The sequence below is a fragment of the Ischnura elegans genome, chromosome 4 (assembly GCF_921293095.1).
Source record: "Ischnura elegans chromosome 4, ioIscEleg1.1, whole genome shotgun sequence".
Taxonomy (NCBI): domain Eukaryota; kingdom Metazoa; phylum Arthropoda; class Insecta; order Odonata; family Coenagrionidae; genus Ischnura; species Ischnura elegans.
Window position 1 is genome coordinate 128,867,873 of NC_060249.1, and position 18,215 is coordinate 128,886,087.

At 40.2% G+C, this 18,215-nt stretch overlaps 1 protein-coding gene across 1 annotated transcript in view; it reads left to right on the forward strand.

Annotated features, from left to right (window-relative positions):
* LOC124158246 (ankyrin-3) overlaps positions 1-18,215 on the forward strand; it is a 191,510-nt gene that overhangs the window by 127,953 nt on the left and 45,342 nt on the right. Inside the window, exons 9-11 of the mRNA XM_046533437.1 lie at positions 5,500-5,697; positions 8,215-8,421; positions 17,527-17,658. Of these exons, the coding sequence (XP_046389393.1) occupies positions 5,500-5,697; positions 8,215-8,421; positions 17,527-17,658 (537 nt within the window). The remainder of the gene's footprint in view (positions 1-5,499; positions 5,698-8,214; positions 8,422-17,526; positions 17,659-18,215) is intronic.

Below are 18,215 nucleotides of genomic sequence, written 5' to 3' on the forward strand. Positions count from 1 at the left end.
GTACTGATACTGTACTTCATCGACTGACGGCCCCAAAGAGGCTTTACGTTCTCTCATTTTTGGAATCAACTACATTTGCAAATGTGCATTGTCATCCACGTTCAAATGGCGATGAATATGTATAGGCATAAGATAAATTTTTATCGACAATTTTTAACGCGTCATTTGAGTGAGAAATATTGGCATCGCCTGTGTATCAGCGTCCAGAATCCAGTATGTGCACTCCCCATTGAATGTAGGAATTTGCGGTGAGTTAAAATATACCCATATACATATATGGAAATCTATGAGTTTAAAATGCATCGATATGCCAATAGGTATGTCGCAAAAAGTTATTCTGAAATATCGGTACCATTAGTATAAAACTCATTTTCCAATATTTTCTAACCACGTATACCTACCACCTACCAGCAGTGGCACATCTATTGGGGGGGGGGGCTATCCAATTGTTGTATCCCCCCTTGGGTATCCATTTCACGTTAGATAAAATGGAAATTTTTTTCGGACCCCCACTTAGCCCCCCCCCACTTGTTCCTACCCTGGATCCGCCACTGCCTACTGGATCGATGGATCGATGAACACTGAGAATACACCGGAACACCGATAAACAACGTACATCCCTATTTGAGTGTTTGTTTGGAGAGCCAAAAAGAGGTGTTCTGCACGGGACACTCGCTTTCGCTTGTCTATCGCACGCCTCTTCCCAGGCGCTCTCATGCACGGAGATCCGTGTCGATGCAGGTGCTTTGAAACTGCGTGCATCGATGCATCATGAAATGGGAACAGACACTTGGAGAATATGCACAGATCCGCATCCAATTGGAAAACAATGAGACCTTGAGCCCCTGTGCATCGTAAAAATAATAACTATGCAATTATGTCAAGTTCTGTTGAAAACCACTTGAAAAAAAATATATTTTAAAATTCATGCAGAAAAAATAGTAAGTCTACTCCAAAATTAGTTTACATGATGATAACAATTTGAACTGCCACCTCATGTGACCATTGTTGTACACTATTAAAAATTCAATTAAATAATGCATATCTTCATAAACTAAGTTATTGACAAATTTACAACAATATAATTTTTCAAAGGAAGCCTCGACAACTATTGCACTTTTCCCAGTTTTAAAAAGCTAACATTCATCAAAGATATATAGAGCTAATGTAAATTTAATTATACATAAAGAAAACAAAACATGTACAACTATTGACTGACATCGCAAAAGTACTTTCATGGTAGGTACCTACCAAACATTCGGGTGATTTAAATAGGATACCTAATTTCAGCCCTTCTTTAAGACACTTTCGACGCCTAAATTATCTAACTTAATTCGTCCGAAAACCCATTCAACTGGCTCTCGAACACAGGAGCGCAGCTAGGAATTATGGCTCGGGGGTGGGGGGGTTTAGGTAAAACTAATACCGGGGCGTGTGTGGGTATGGAATACCCACCAGGATAATTGGTAGGTGCGAGATCAATAAATTGCGGAATTTTAAGATAAATGGTTCAAAATGGTGAGTTTTACGGCTTCCTGAGGGATATTTTATTAATCCTTTCACTATTCTTTTAGTAATATCAATCCAATTAAATCAAATGTATTAAACTAAAAATTTCTCTGAGTTCCGGGGGGGTTTTATCCCCTATCTATACCCCCCTCGCTGCGCCACAGCTCGAACAGAAGGCGCTGATTGGAAATACAGCAAAACTTGTCGTCTAAGAGCATATCTCGATGCGGTTAAATTCAGAAAAAGCAGTGTTGGCGCATGCAAATGAAAACCACGAAAAATGAAAAGTCATTGTGTTCATGATTCATATCGCGCGATTGAAGGATCTCTTGCGAACAGAAAATCGATTTATCTCTTTGCCTTCCGAAAATCACAGCAATGAAATATAATTTGCGATCTTAATTTCGCGGAAAATTAATATTATTTTCACTATTTTCAACCTGTCTATTTCATTCTAGGTTTCCGCAAAGTGTAACTAATGTCAAAATCCATCTATTAACGCCGATTTAAAAAAAATGAGATCTTAGCAAAATTCCACACACACTATCGAAAATATCGGTAATGTAAGACTTGGTGCTTTGCAGGCGAATAATTTTCAGGAACTGCTCTGTGGTGTCCATCCGGGTCTATGGCCTCCAACGTTTCGTCCCCTGATTCGGCCATCATCTTCGTCTCTCTGAAGACGGTGCCGAAAATTTTTACCCGGCCGGGGACCCGAAAGCAGTTCCTGAACATACCCGCTATTATTTCACAAACACCTGTTAAGCGTAAATTCCAAGGGCAGTCTGATTGGCACTTTCATATAGCGTCCATCGCTGGAATAGTTGTGCTATTCTCTTCTGGTTTGATCGGTCATATTCACCTGTCTGCTCCTCTCCTGTTTCTCCCGTGACGGTTGGAGATTGCGGGGCAGTTCCGGGGAAGATGGCAGTGCTAAGCATTGAGGCACTAGAGCAGGTCACGCGCACACCTGTTTGGCGAGACCGGTGGCCATATTGTTACTCCCAAACCGCCCGAAGTCGTCATCATGCGGCTCATCCTCGTGGAAATTTGCGAAAGCGTACCCTTTATGTTTGGTACCATGGACTTCATATCATGCGCAATCATTTTTTCCTTGGTCAGGTTGAAAGAAAATCGTTAAAAACATTTTCATTGAAACGTTGTCAATTGATTAAGATATTATTGAAGGAGCAAAATTATTAAAATTTCGGTTCGAAGTTAATTTAATTATTAAGAGTTATTAATGCAACAGTTTGTTTCAAAATGGTTCAGACAATAATAAAATGGATTCAGTTTTTCTTCATTTATTCAATATTGATTTTTCTAGTCGGTAAACGCCTTGGAAGTTATTTACTTAAATTAGTTGGGTTTTGTTACGATCACTGATCACTTATGTGGAAATTTACTCGTGCAAGCCTTAATTACGCATTAGCGCAGGCGAATTCGAGGGAATTCATTGTAAATTATCTAAATTGTACGTGACACAGCATCTAACACACGCCGACCAGCTAATAATCACGACCACCAATATGGCGGAGGTGGATGCTTCAAATCAGTGACAACACGCCACCTCCGACGGGAAGGACGACGCGAATAAAAAATAAACAAGAAGAGGATCGGAAGGCGCGCTCGCGAGAGAGAGAGAGTGGGGTTAAGAGACGATCTCAAGGACGCAGTCGAGAACATCCTCCCCCCCCCTCTCCTTCCTCTTTAGCGACGCACTCTCTCTTTCTCTTCATTCCTTTCGCTCTCTCTCACACAAACACACGACTCGCAGAGCGCCTCACGAGGAATCTGCCTCACTTAAAGGTCGTGGCTGCTCCGGAGGCCATTGCGGGTCCTTGATAAATATGCGGTGCTCGAGCACTTTCCTCGACCAAACATGGGAACGCGAAAATTTCGCTCATTTTTTATACTTCTGCTATGATCACTCTGTATGAGGCCCCCGTGTCAGGAGTGACTTCGTGGATTTTTCTGATCTGTGTGATTCAAAGGCAAAGACTTGGTAATTACACATAATTTATTAAATTAGACTATGGTTTAGACGAATAACTTCATTATAATATACAAAATACGACAGTTACGAGCACGCAAGCAGGTACTGCGTCAATTTAAGGAAGAAATCACCACGGGACTCGAAGTACTAAGTCAAATTACTGTATATCCGCTGAGTGGAAATTTTAGTCTTCAAATTTTCAAGTGTAATTTTTTACATTGAATGTGATGCATTCCTTCATCTCCATCATCGGCCTATAACCCGTCAATTGTTTCAGATTTTAATCACAGAAATATTCCTTGACAATGGCACCGTAGCGAGTGCGGGAGAATAGCGGTATAACCTCCACGAAATTTGCGGGTAGTACTCCCTTTCCGAATGAACCGGTCACGAAATGCGTCCCCGGTAAAACTGACCCCCCCCCCCAAAATTTTTCTGGCTGCGGCCTTTCCTATAAATGCAGGTTTGTGCGTCGCCAGTTAGCACGTGGGCATGGAAAGGTTTCCGGCCCCTGTCCTGGAGCATTGGATGTAAATCGAGAATCACACGAGGAGTGTGTGTGTTTGTACTGGTGCTGTTGGTTCTTTTGGCCTTGGATGGATGTAAGTGGTTTTGATGAGAGGCGGGCGAGCGAGTCCCTTCCTGATACGACCGCAGCCAAAGGACCACTCGCTCGCTCCATTGCCATTATGTCGGATGATTGCGCTCGCACTGCGATGGGCTGAATGATGGGCCGCGGGAGGAGCGCCTTTGCGCTCCGTGTGGAAGCGATCTGGTTTGATGAGGGGTGCGCGCTGTGACCGCGTGGTCCATTTCTGGGAGAAGACTCGCCATTCGCATCGCGTGGACCTTCCTTCTTCCTCGCCATGCGAAGGTACTCTCTCGCTGCAGCGGCGATGCGTCTCGCCTGGGTGCGAAAGCATCTATGCAATGCAATCCACTTTCTAAGCTATCTATACGTGTTGTTATTGATCTAGGAGTGGCTCACTTTTTAAGAACACAAATTAATACAACTCACATTTATTCAGTTTAACGATAGAAATATATGAATGGTTAAATTCTGTAGAATATTTCATAAAAATTTTAAGTGGATTAAAAATTTTTCCAGGACTTTATGGCCAAAATATCAACTTTTCCCATGTGAGGATATGTTATTTAAAAGATGAGGATATTTTTTTTACCGCTAGTTAGCGCACTTAGATGTGGCACCCACGCTGGGCTGCTATGTTGAGGTTGTCTTTATCCGCGAAACACTGCCAATCGATTGAAGAAATGTCCTAAGTTTTCCCGGTGCGTAACGTTGGAAATTGTTTTTCGAGTTGCAGCCGGGACTAAGTTTCCGTTAATGACGATGTTTTGATGGGCGAATCGTGAGAGGCTGAAAACCCCACACTACTAATTGGTTCCCTCATTCAATGGCCGGTTGGATCATCACGAGATGCATTTCGATGTGTCGCTAAAAGATAGTGTGTAGTTGATGATTAAATTAATATTAAGTCGTGGATGACAATAAAGTCGCCTGAGTGAAGTGAAAAGCAAATAATTGTCCATCACTGACGAAGGAAAATTAATGGCTCACCCCGACCAGCCTGTTGACAAATAATAATTAATTATTTGTATGCGTTACCGGTGTAATTTACTTATTGTGTGGTGTAGGAAACTTATTAAAGAAAATGATTCGCACAATCACTCTGTGATTGACTCCGACAGTTGGTTTGGGGAGGCGAGGGTAGGAGCCACAGACGCGTGAGCTGCACATATTCAGGGGAGGTGGGCCAGCTCCATTCAATGGACCGATTCGCACGTTGATTATATTGTTTTTCCGATGGCTTCGCTCGAGGTATGAACCCGGGACCCCCCGATCAGCAGCCTCCCCACCGCTTTAACATTATTCAATTTTTATAAAGTTTAGCACAAAATGGCGACGCAGAAGAGGCCTACTTTTGTCATGGATATAATGTGGTTTTTTAATGCATCGTTTTACTGATTGACAGGGCTACAACCCGGTGCACTTGGCGTGCTTCGGTGGTCACATAACGGTGCTCGGTCTGCTCCTGGCTCGCTCGGCGGATCTGCTGATGAGTGCGGATCGACACGGCAAGACCGGGCTGCACATCGCTGCCACCCACGGACACTACCAGATGGTGGAGGTGCTCCTGGGACAAGGAGGAGAAATCAACGCCACGGACAAGGTAACCATCCTACTACTCGACGATAATCATCACTCTCTCTCTCTCTCTCTCGGTTAAACCGTCGCAGAATATGGTCCCGGAAGTCGGAAAAAAAAACTCGGAAAAATATCAAATGCTTCCTTAATTGGCAAAAAACTTTACCTAAAATTTACTAATAATTGGTATCAATGGTAAAATTTACCTATAGTTAAGTAAAAATTAGTATCATTATCGCTGGTCATGAATCCTAAGATTGGTTTGACGCAACTCTCCACTCAATTCTTCTATCAGCTAATCTTTTCACACCTACGTATTTCTTCTCTACTCACATCCTTCTTTGTCTGTTCCAAATATTTTGTCCGAGGTCCTCCTTTTCTATTATTGCCATCTACTTGCCCCTAGACGATTGTTTTCACCAGGCTATCATGCCTCAATATATGGCCGATTAGGTTACAAATTGGTAATATGCCGTAAAATTACAAAAAGCTAAATGGTGGAAAATTTTATAAAAATTTTCCACCTTCTTTTTCTTGATTCTTGATCTTAGCTTGTGGTTTTCACTGATAATGGCGTAATCATCGTAAAAACCTATAACGAACCAAATTACCAGGAATTGATAGACCAATGTGATAGAGTTTTATAACAATAATCTGCAGGTGATACACTTCATTGAACACATAAATCGCTTCTGTCCAATTTTAGAGGCCGCCTTAATTTATTTCCAATCCCAATTGGAAATAAATTAAGGCCGCCGCAACAAATTTCCAATTTATTTCCATAGTGATAATGAACGTAATTCAAGCGTTTCATTTGAAATAGATGTTCCTTTTACAATTGCTTACGTGAAAGCAATGTGGCACTGTTCACTAATACCTTTATTTTCCCTATAAACCAAAAAGTTTGGAAAAATTATCATTTTTTTACAGATTTGATTTTTACAGAGCGGCGTTCGACGAAGTAGTAAATCCAATTTTAAAAGTAATAATCAATAATCTATTGTAAACTTTCCTTTGTCTTCCTCCCGTCTCGTGCAATGGATATCCTGTATCCCGCTGCTCGAAATCAAACAAGTTGCTAACACTCTCTTTAATGTATCAATCTTCCTACAAACCTCTGAAGAGCCTTTGCAAAATTGTGAGCCTGACTCTTTGAAGTTGCCCACCAATTCAAAGAATAAAAATTTAAGGATAATGCAAATAGAACGTCTGTTGAAGGCAAAATTAATTAATTGGATAAGCAATTTCAATTAAGGAGCCACCAAAGCGAAATTTACCCTGCGGTAACTCGTAGTTACTTCGTAATCATCGGAAGCTGCGAAAATGTTTTACATTGGAATTCTTCTTATACGTATTTCCCAATGTAACTCATCCGGAGCTGTCCTTCGCGACCTCTTGTTCTTCGACGGTTATCCTCATCCAGCCATCATACATTAACTATTTGAAAAATGAGTGAGGGCAATTTCATTTTGGTAGTTTTAAGTGCAGAAGAATTCTTTGCGTAATGCATTCTGTCATATATACTAATTTGTATTCTGACTACCATCAACATCCTGTTAATAAACTGTGCTTTAATATTGGATAAAAATGTGACTAATTACATAGCACTGAAATTTGAATTGGCAGAAATTTTATAAATTTTGGCTCTGTCGTATTCTTAAAAGGGTTACAGCTCGTGTTTATGACTCGTTTCCTCGACTCCAATGGTTTTATTGCATCTTACTCTTCCCAATGCTCTTCATTAAAGAACTGAATCCATTAATGGGATTTAAAGTGTTTTTGCTGATTTTATGACTTTGAAGGCTCTGAATCTGAGTCTTTTCAATTTTTGTTTATTCCCCGCTAAGTGACGTCACCGCTTTAAGAATCCAAACGGGAGGGAGGATCGATATAAAGATAGGTTAAGTTATTTGAAGTAAGCAAACTCCATTATATTTTATAAAATATTATTATAAATAAATTTATTTATTATGGATTTTGAATTTTAGTTGATACGATGGAGTATCACGGAATAACGCGGCCATGCCCTTACGGAGAATTCATTGAAACAATTACTGTTACTAATGCTTCGATTCTTAATATTTTTTATTTCCCTCTTTCCATGGGGGAGCAGTCCCCCAGTGTATTTTTCCATGATTCGAGTCTTCGTTTCTCATGAAAAGTGCAATTTGTAGTAGGAATTGAATTTCTTCAGTTCGGGTGCAAATCGTGATTATCACGTGTCCATTTCGTGAGCCCCTATTCATTATGTCGCCTGAGTCCAAGAATCAACTCACGGCACACCCTCTTTGGATTACAGACTCGATGACTTGGTTCTGAAATTCTAGTACGCGTTTGAATCTAGGGAACTATTGCGGGACGAGTGTTTGGTGGCATCCTTGATTCCACAGCGTCCATATTTTGGATTTCCGTCGCTTCAGATGAATTTTCAACGAAAGTCAGCTGACGTCAAAAGTCAATTGACGCGACGGAAACCCGCAGGATGGACGCTATTGCTGGGCGTCGCGGAAGACAATAAAATATACCTTTGGTATTCTCTTAGAACGGTTGGACGCCGTTGCACTGCGCGGCCCGTGCCGGTTTCTACGATGTGGTGAAGTTGCTGGTGGAGAGCGGAGCGTCGCCCAAGAGTGAGACCAACTACGGCATGCCTCCCATTTGGTTTGCGGCCTCCGAAGGACACAACGACGTCCTCGAGTACCTCATGGGCAAGGAGCACGACACCTACCAGCTGATGGAGGACAAGAGGGTGAGTGAGTGCGATGTCAATTACGTGATGTATTTGGATAAAATTATTGCATTTAATTCTTCTTCTGCTCCATAAATAACTATTAGACACAGTATTAATGTAAATAATAATCTTATTAATCTCGAATTATACATGCCGTTGTTTCTCTTTGAATATTCCATCTTCTCCTGTAACTAATCAACAACTCTTGACCCTTGGCAACCCTATTGCACATTTCTTTTAATTTAAATTAGCCATTGGTTAATTCATTCACTTCAGCAAAAATAAGTGAAGCGAAGCCATTAAACAAAAAGGGAATCGGGTCAATTGAATGCTGGATTCATACCCCGTGGACCCGGGTTCCATTTCTGGCGGTGATAGAGAATTTACCTGATTTGAATTTGATCTGAGAATTTGATTGAGTGTTGAGTGGAAGACATTTCAAGCGCAACACTCCGTCCGTCGGATGGGACGTTAAGCCGTGGTTCCCTTGGCGCCTTTCGTTGAGAGCAGGCTAATGCCGACGCCGGGTTTCTCTCCACCCTTCCTTGCCTACCCTTCCCTTTCCCGCTAGTCTCCTTAGCTGGCGGTGTGTTCCTCCTCATACCATACCATATAAATGAGTAAATGAGAACCGTTGTGAGAGGGTTGCTCATCAACAAAAGCCCCAAAATTGGAATTTCACGGTCGCCCGCCAGCATTAACGGCCCACGCCATGACCATCGCGGACTAATAACGGTAACTAGAGTGATATTCGGCTGATGCGACCACGATTGGATTTGCAAAATGCGAGATCGCGGGACAGCTTGACCAGTCTGACCAGTAGAACTACGACGGTCTCGGATGTCCCCTTCTCGAATATTCCAATTTGAAACTATATTCCCAATGTATATAATACTCATGATTTTAAGGTTTCCGCAGCGATTAGATGCGTTACTACAATCCATTTTCGGGTGTACGTCTGCGTGCTTAATATTTAAACTCAAAATAAACAAGTAATTATTTATGTTGATTTTTTTAGTTTAAAAATTAAGCACGCAGACGCACACCCGAAAATGGATTGTAATAGTACATATATGATACATACTAACTGGGAAAAGTCTCAGAATTGTAATAAAATATATTTTCAAGTTCTTAATTCAATTATTTTTTTGCATTTCCTGTAATAATGGCTCCTGAAGTTTCTCTCTCCTGAAGTTGGTCTCAGCTTTTGATTAGGTTCAGAGTTGCCACTGAAAGCACTCTTACCATTAGAGACACCGAGATAGAGAGAGAAAGAGCGAGAGAGAGAGAGAAGGCATTGCCCACGTACAGTGACGTCATCGGAAGTGGTGCAATGAAGATTGGTCAACGTTGACCTTCTATCTCTCCAAAATTCATTACAGAGTTTTTTTAATTTTTAATGTAATCTAAGCGTAGTTTATGAAAGCGCGCCTCAGCGGACTGATACAATAAAAATCGAAAGAGAAAACGGTATTGAGACGAGCGAAAAAATGAATTCCATGAGACACACGAAAAACTTCTTTCATCTGAGTCACAAAAAATCTTTGGCAATTTGCTCGACTCCTTTCAAAATTCTACCACGAAACGAATTCGCAAACGGCTTCATGAATTTGTTTCTCTTACGATTTATTTTTCTCTGTCTTCATCCCTGTAAATTTAAAAGACTATATACTTTGAGGGTAAGAAAAAAATTTTAATTGAAAACTGCGGCCTTGCAGAATACACGTGTTGTGGGTTAAAGGCGATTTAGATCACCAGATGATGATGTGTGTGTGCCGCTCAGAAATTGGAGCTCATATTCAGAGTGTCCGAGAATCGGGGAAGTTATGCCTGGATAAGGAGGGGCTTAGCGTGTTATCAATTGTTATCACTGCTCTGCTGATACGAGACATCCGCACGCGACGCCTCGTATTCCGCAAATGTCAAATCAAACCCAATGAATGCCTGCCACCCGCCTCTTTTTGACTGCGGGGTTTTTTTCAGTTTTGTATGAAACTTAAAAAATGTGTTTATTTGATGATACCCCGGGAAAAAAAACTATATAAAAGAGGTGCTCATCACCGAGTTGGTTGAATACATATTAGAAGCAGTTTTAAGATGCAGTCATATAGAGAATTATATAAATTACCCAGAAAAACGGTTGATATCGTGAAGATCTTCTTGTAAGGAATACATAATACGAAGATATGATTAGAATGATCCTTAGAAAAAAAATCAAGGAACCTCACCTACTGAGTATATCGATAGAACTTATTTCTGTGTAATATTTGCTTGCGTCTCGGGCCAGAAGTGAGTCAAATCATGATTTGAAGAAGACAAAAATGTGAGACAAAATTTAGTCGTGGCTTCCACTGCTAAAATATCTATGAGTGGCAAAGTCTACTCATCTATATCATCCTTCCATTGTACGTTGACCTCATGCGCTAAGATTAATGTCTCTCAGAAACCGCCGACTGCCGTTTCAACCACCTTCCTTAATGGACTAACTGCCATTGGCGAATATGGACCCGAAAATTTTATCCCCTCCCCGAATATTCTATATGACATTGTAGTATTCACATTTTGTGATAAAGTATAAATATCGCGGCTTCCCTCTAATTAAAGCCCTGAGGGCACACCTGCTTGCTGGAGACCAACACAGAATCCCCTTTTCTAATTAAACGTTGCCGCTCGGGTACTTACAAGTTTTCTGGATTTCCTGGGGGTGGAATGAATTTATTGCGTCGTTTCGATCATTTCAATCTGCGTGCGAGGATCTTTAGTTTTTCATTCGAGTACCTCCACCAGAGGGACTGCAAAGGAGTGGGTGGAGGTATTGAAAACGACAGCGATGCCCGTGAGATGCATGCACATCGGACTGCAAATAACACCGTTATTAATTTTACAGATATTTTTATTGTGCATTGGAAAACACGAATCAAGATTTTTGTCCGCTTTTCAACACGCTCTCCTATGATTTCAGAACTCGAAGAGAAAGACTTGACGTGAAAAGACTAAGAGTTATTCTTTATTTTCACACGAAAACGGTGTGCATTGCTGCACTTTTCTGGTATAGACATGCTGTGTGGTATACCCGCACATTAACGATTCTACGAAAAAAGTGTTACACTTACCTCGATGCATTCTTATGATATTCTTTGCGGTATATTTATGTCCGGATAATAAGTTTTTGGCATTTTTGCGCGTGATTTTAACTCATGTTGTTTTCGAGCAAAGATTTAAAATTATTCCTTTTTGAGCTCAACGTTTTCCACCTAGTTCGAGAGCCAATCAGCAACGCTCCAGCAAATCGGTGGGCCAATGGTGGGCCTTGGTCGTCATTAAATCCACTTCGATTGTATTTGTCTTTTTTTGCGGAGTTAATATGGACAAAAAAATTACTTTTCGTATTGGCAGTGTTTTCCATAAGCTGAATACAATTTATTTTAATTTTTGGACTTTGATTCTGAAATTTGTCCGTCTTATTAGGGTGGGCCAGAGGACGGAACGAAAAAAATTTAGGTGGGTCCGAGCACACCCTGGCCCACCCCCAGAGCCACCGCTCGATGCAATTAAATGACTGATTGATGCGCTTTTGATTTCCCTTTCTCGCCCGAGTCCAGTTCGCTTCTTCCGCGTGCCTTCCAATGACGCGAATATCACGACGACACGCTCCAAAATGCCTCCTTTCATAATATTCCTCTTTTGCGACCGTCGCACATGCACTTGTTAACTGAGACGGCAATTATCTGTTTCGCTTTAATCGCCCTCGCTTGTTTGCTGCCGTCCGATGCGCGCGCATCTCACGGGAGATGCGCGCTGTCGTTTTCAATATGCCCCCACCCCTTTACAGGCCCTCTAGCGGAGGCACTCGAATTAAATACGAAAGATCTTTACACGCAGATTGAAAGGCATTGCGCTGCGGTCGCCGCGAGTGTTTTGTTTTTCCTGACGATGTCCGTCGTAGTTGTTTCCAAGGGTACTACATTGCGGATGCCCCAAGATTTCCTTAGGAAACTTGAATTCTGCTGCCAGTTCGCTCGCTTTTTAATCTTTTTTTTAATGCCCGCAGCGAGGCTTTGAGTGCAGATTGATTCATTTATTCCTAATAGGTACTTGAAATAGTGTTTGCAAAATATGAGGAATAGGGGTGAAAAAAACGACTTTGATATCTTATGTCATCTCGAATGTGAATTCGGATGAGCAGCCTAGATTATAGCCTATTTTTAAAAAATAGGTTAGTAATTCTACCGTTATTGCTGCAGTCCTAAATCCCAACTTTCTATGTCCCTACCTCATGAGGTATAACTCTTACGATACTTTCTCTGGAACCGTGAAAATGATAGAGCTAAATTATTTGTTCAAGTATCACAAAACATCATTTTTATCGTTTTTGTAGCCCTCTTCATGCTTATAACTTTCATTTCACCTGAAGATGAGCACGGCGTTGCAATCGCTCTGTACAATAATTGCGCTCTCATTTGGTGAGAGCCATTTTCAGGGTAAGCGAAATGCAACTAGGGGTGTGGCCACCTGCCTCTATGTACTCCGCCTTTTCCTGAAAATGCAATCATGAATTAGCAAGTATTCAAATCATTATTTCTAATAAGGGACGGAGAAAAATATCTTAGTTGTCGGTACAATTTGAACTCGCATTATAGCTTGATTTAAATGTAAATGAAATCAACATTCGTATTAATACAGTGACCATTTTTAACTTAAGGTCAGTTAAGATTCTTCAAGAATTGTTTCGGGCCGTGCTTTTATTATGCTATCAATATAATTGCTAAACTTGAAATAATATCATGGGTCAAATTTTCAAAATATTTTGAGGGTACTAGAAAACAATTTCACCAAAAATTTGAAAGTTTAAGCAAATTTCAATTTTATAAAATTATTCGAAATACAGAAATACCTATTATTATTCATCGTGTGCGATAATTAAAGCCATTTTTAATAGTGAAAAAAGATATGCCTTTCTTTTACAAGTTTTTATAGTAATTTCCCTAAAAATGTGTGAATGAGGTAAATATTGGAAAGGAAAAATTGCACCAAGATCAACGGATAGAGCAATTTATAAGGCTTTGAAAGCCAGGGTTAGTAAAGATTTGATCAGCCACGGAAATAACCATTCTTTTACTCCATCACACCCATTATGAATCTTGAAAATAAGGGTTTTTGTGGTGTAAATACCGAGATCATTTCAAAAGTGGTATGTTATTCCGATTTGTGTTACAGCATGAGTTAGACGTGTGGCCATAACAGTGACGATGAATGGCCAAGTAATTTCTTGCTCCTAAAAATAAAGAGCTTCATTTGTAAGCATTCTCCTGCGGACGAGAATTGATTTGTCACGCAAAAAAACGCCGTCGCTTATTCGTTTTCGCTTAGTCGTTTATTCAAAATTATTGATCTATGTTTGTCGACGACTGAAAGTGATGTATTGGTTTCTGGATATTGTGTCTCTTTCTCTGAAGAGAAGCATTACTTAGCAGTCTCCAATTTTTTATCGGAAGGGCGCAGTGGGATAAAAAATGACTGTTTTGATCCCGGATGTCACTTCAAATGACAAATGACGGTCGCGCATCGATGCACGTCACGTGGTCCATCGACCGTTTACCTTCCGGATGAGAATCGCAAATCTTTGCTAAGGCACTCGTTTTAGAATCGGCTCGTGATGAATCGCATAATTCTCGCTCCGTTTGCCCAAATTCGTATTTTTCATGGCTTTTTTAATCCGCCGCGACATTTGAGCGCGGAAACGTCCGAAAGATAGCGCGAGCGAGCGAGCATCCTGAGGAGGATCGATCATTACCACTCAACCGTTGATCGCATTTTGCATTGTCTACTGTCCCATTACTGGTCTACGACTGACACTTTCGGGACATTTTCAGCAATCGTTTCAAGCTTAAATTGCTCAAAGTTTGTCTCACTCATGATGAAAAATCACGAGAAAGTAAGGCCACCACCAGACCGCGTCCAAACTTCGCCGTTTTATGGAAAATGAATTTTAAAAGAAATGGGCGATTTTGCTCAAACGTCAAAAGAGACTTAGTTTTAGAGACATTATCGATATAAAATGCTTTGAACACGCCGATATTAACAATATGCAACCCACGATACAGCAATGCCACAAAACTATGGTTATTGGCAATTTAGCTCATTCCGCGGTGTAAGTAGCAGTAGGTCATCAGCATTTGGAAGTTGAAGACGATGTGGCGTTTGACTGATGGTTTATTTCAATTTTCTCTGCCTTACTTCTAGCGCATTGACTTCCAGTTTAGCCACTCACATGGCTTACTATTCCACGTGAAACTTACGCTCTCAAGCCAGGATTTTTGTCGTTATATTTTCATTTTTTAGTGTATAGAAACGTGACGACAGAACAGGAATGTTCTCCGGGGGCACAGATGTGTTTAACAAATTAATTCATCAAGAGTATTGGAAAAATATTAATCCCTCTTCTTTTCTAGTACTATGGTATATGAATTTATATTCTTGGTGAGATTAGTGCTTGTCCATTAACGAAATACGAATTTTTCTTCTTTTATTGTAAAAATTCTTTCCGTCGATTAAATATCCTGGTCTCTTAATTGATATCTTTTTCCAATATTTTTTACCATGCCTCCAGCAATTTTAAGGCACTGTTATTTTATTTCCTTTATCTGTCGTGCATTTAGCCCAAAAAAATGAGGACTTCCTCTGTTTGTCATTTGTTTCCTGAATATTGGCAGATATACCTAAACTTTGGTTCAAGGAAAATTAAATAAGGAAACTGTTCCCTTTTCTTAGCAAATACTATGACGTCAATTTTCTCATCGCCTCATCCTGGACTGTGTAGGGATGGATCGACTGGTATTATAGCAGCGATGAACCGTACGACGTCTTGGGAAAACATTTTTGCAAAGAGGAGAATTTAAAGTTTTAAAACTTTAGTCATCCACTTCTTTGAGACTGACGCGCCGTAAATGGACTTTTAAACATCAACCCTGTGTTTTGACCTATTTTTAGTATTAATGAAGAGTAGCACGGTAAGTTTAATTATGATAATTTATATCTCGTGGACGCATTTTCCTCTAAATATTAAAATTCTCCGAATGATATCTTGATTTTAAAAATGTATCTTTTTATGAGCAGTCCTTCGTGATACTGAGGTCAGTAGTGCCCCAGGGATGTTTCAGAGCTTTTCCTTCGGGCTCCGATCCAAATGTTTATTACGTCTCTTCATTTCTGTCTTTTAGTTCTCCGGGCGTTAAATTTGTGCGTTTTACGATCGCCGATCTCCGTCACTGCGCCGCTTTATTGAAAAGGGGAAAGACCATCTTCCACAGCAACCCCAACTCCACCGCCTCGACTCCATTTTTCACGCGCCCAACGTTGGCGAGCAATACGCGGCCGTTCGTTCTCTTCGCCTCATCGCCAACGGTGTTATTATCCATCCGCTTTTTTTGACGAAACTGTTCTTCATATTTTGTAAAAGAAATCGGGGATAGTCGGATATTATCTTGACATTTTTATTGTTGCGCTGTTAGATGGCCATAATAATTTATTCTTAAAAAGCAAACGGATTCAAGCAATAATTATGAGCATTTTTGGAATGTCGGTGCCCTACTTAGCTAAAGGCCTGTTTTTTAGGTTACTTATAGGTTGTTATATGCTAAATTATATTTTAACAGGAAAACAAACAAACTTTCTTTAACATATAACTTGACTCTGGCGACAAAAGAAAAAAATCTTAACGAAGCACATTTTCCATTTTTTTCCGAGAAATTATAAATTTTTTAGTTAATCTAAGAAAATTTGTAGAAAATTGATAAATAATTCTTCATAACTTTATTTCCCTAACTATAACTCTCACCCTACGAAGAAACTTCGCTCCCTCCAGTATTTTCATTATCACTCTATTATTTTATTAAATCGTTCCACAAATGTTCGAAAAATCTATGGCATCACATGCTATTGCGAATATACATAAATAAAATATTGCGGAAAATTATTCAAAGAATAACCGTGGTCCAGAAAGCAGCGAACGTAACCGAGTGCATAACCGCATGTGCACTTGAAGTGCGGAGGAAGATTCCACGGAGGAAGAATCATTTGCCACTATCGGGATGGATTCGAATCCAGATTTCGGAGATTCGAGTTAAAATCCCGTTCGAGGAAAATTATTTTTTTTCATGGAATCTTAGAGAATGACGATAAAATTATTCGAGGTACACGGCCATTATTAAGTGATAAAAATTAAAATTCTTAAAAATTAGGAATTATTCAATAGCCTGCGAAGGCTTGGAATATGACTGCGTTAAGTGAGGTTATATGTTAATATTTGGGTTTACTTTTCTATGAAAATCCTTTGCGACAGTAGTGAGATGAAAAACGGTTTGGTTTTAATTGCTGAGTTATATTATTAAAACTCTTACCAAGCTGCCCAAAATTAGATAAAAAACTACTTAAACCTTAGTGTGTGATCTTTTCGTAGGAAAATGAGAGAAACGCTTGTCAAAGCACAGGCATACTGATAATTTTGGGGTGGTGAAGAATAGAAATGTCTTAATGTCCGTCGGTCTAAATTTTAAGGAAAACGACAAGGACACTACCAATGGATTTCAACGAATGAAGGGAAGACACTTCTAACACTCCGTGGGTGTCTCATAAGTTGAACATGGGCACCTTAATCTCACTCTGATTCGACCTTCGAATGTCACAGCGGTTACTTAGCTGTTGTACCTTACTTGCTTCTGTAATTTTTTGTTACACTCAGTGTTGCAGTGCTTGCAATATTGATACATACAAGAGAAAACTAAATTTTTTGATAGTATGCGGAATACCCATGTGTAATCGTCTTGGTGATACTTAGGATTAGATTTTTTTCAATCCGACTTTTCCACGTAATAGTTTTGTTTACCCCTGCAGTAATGATTTGTCCCATTAGAGGAATTCGGCTTCGCATCCGAGAGGAAAAAAAAGAATTTTTCCTATAATTTATGAATTGCGGGTGACTCCCGTAAAAGTGATACGCGTGAAGTCACAATAGAGCTCCCTGCAGAGTGAAATTGAGGAAGTTTGCCCTTAGCTAGTTATTTTTGCCTTCATGTTGCTACTGACGTCACTCGAGTCTTAATTATTTTTACTCCCACCCCACAGTTTGTATACAACCTGATGGTGTGCAGCAAGAACTACAACAACAAGCCCATCGAGTACTTCGTGCTTGTGTCCCCGGCGCCCGTTGACACCGCAGCCAAGCTGTCCAACACCTTCATGACCCTCTCCACCAAGGTAAGAGCCCTTGCCAAGCACAGATCATCCTTCTCGTGACCTCATTTCGTGTTATAGGTTCCGCGCTGATTTCTTATGCCGTCATTGGCCAATGGGTTCGAGAATCTCACAAAAAGAGTTCCTTTTTTTTTTTTTAATATATTGCTGTTTTATCCGTAAACGGGCCATAAAAAGACGAGAGTCCTTACATCATCATCTATTATCACTATGCAACTGGTACTACTAATGGTGCACTCCCCTCCTTTCTAATGTATCTGCCTTTCTATTTCTTCCCAATTGAATCATATGAAAAGAGTTTGCTCCGAGCAGCTTTCCACCGAATTCTGCTATAGCGCGTTAAGGAGTGAAAGTGATGAAGTGTAGCATATAGGTGCAAGTACAAATCAAGGAGATTTAAGCGTTATCATAGCGTTAGCAAAATTGCTGCATAATATTCAAGTTAACGACATAAAACAAAATACTCGCGCCCACAAATATAGTAGGGAATGGTGCGATGTTGACTCTTAATGTCACTCGACAATTTAATACCCCCTGATGCATTACTAGGTCATCTTATT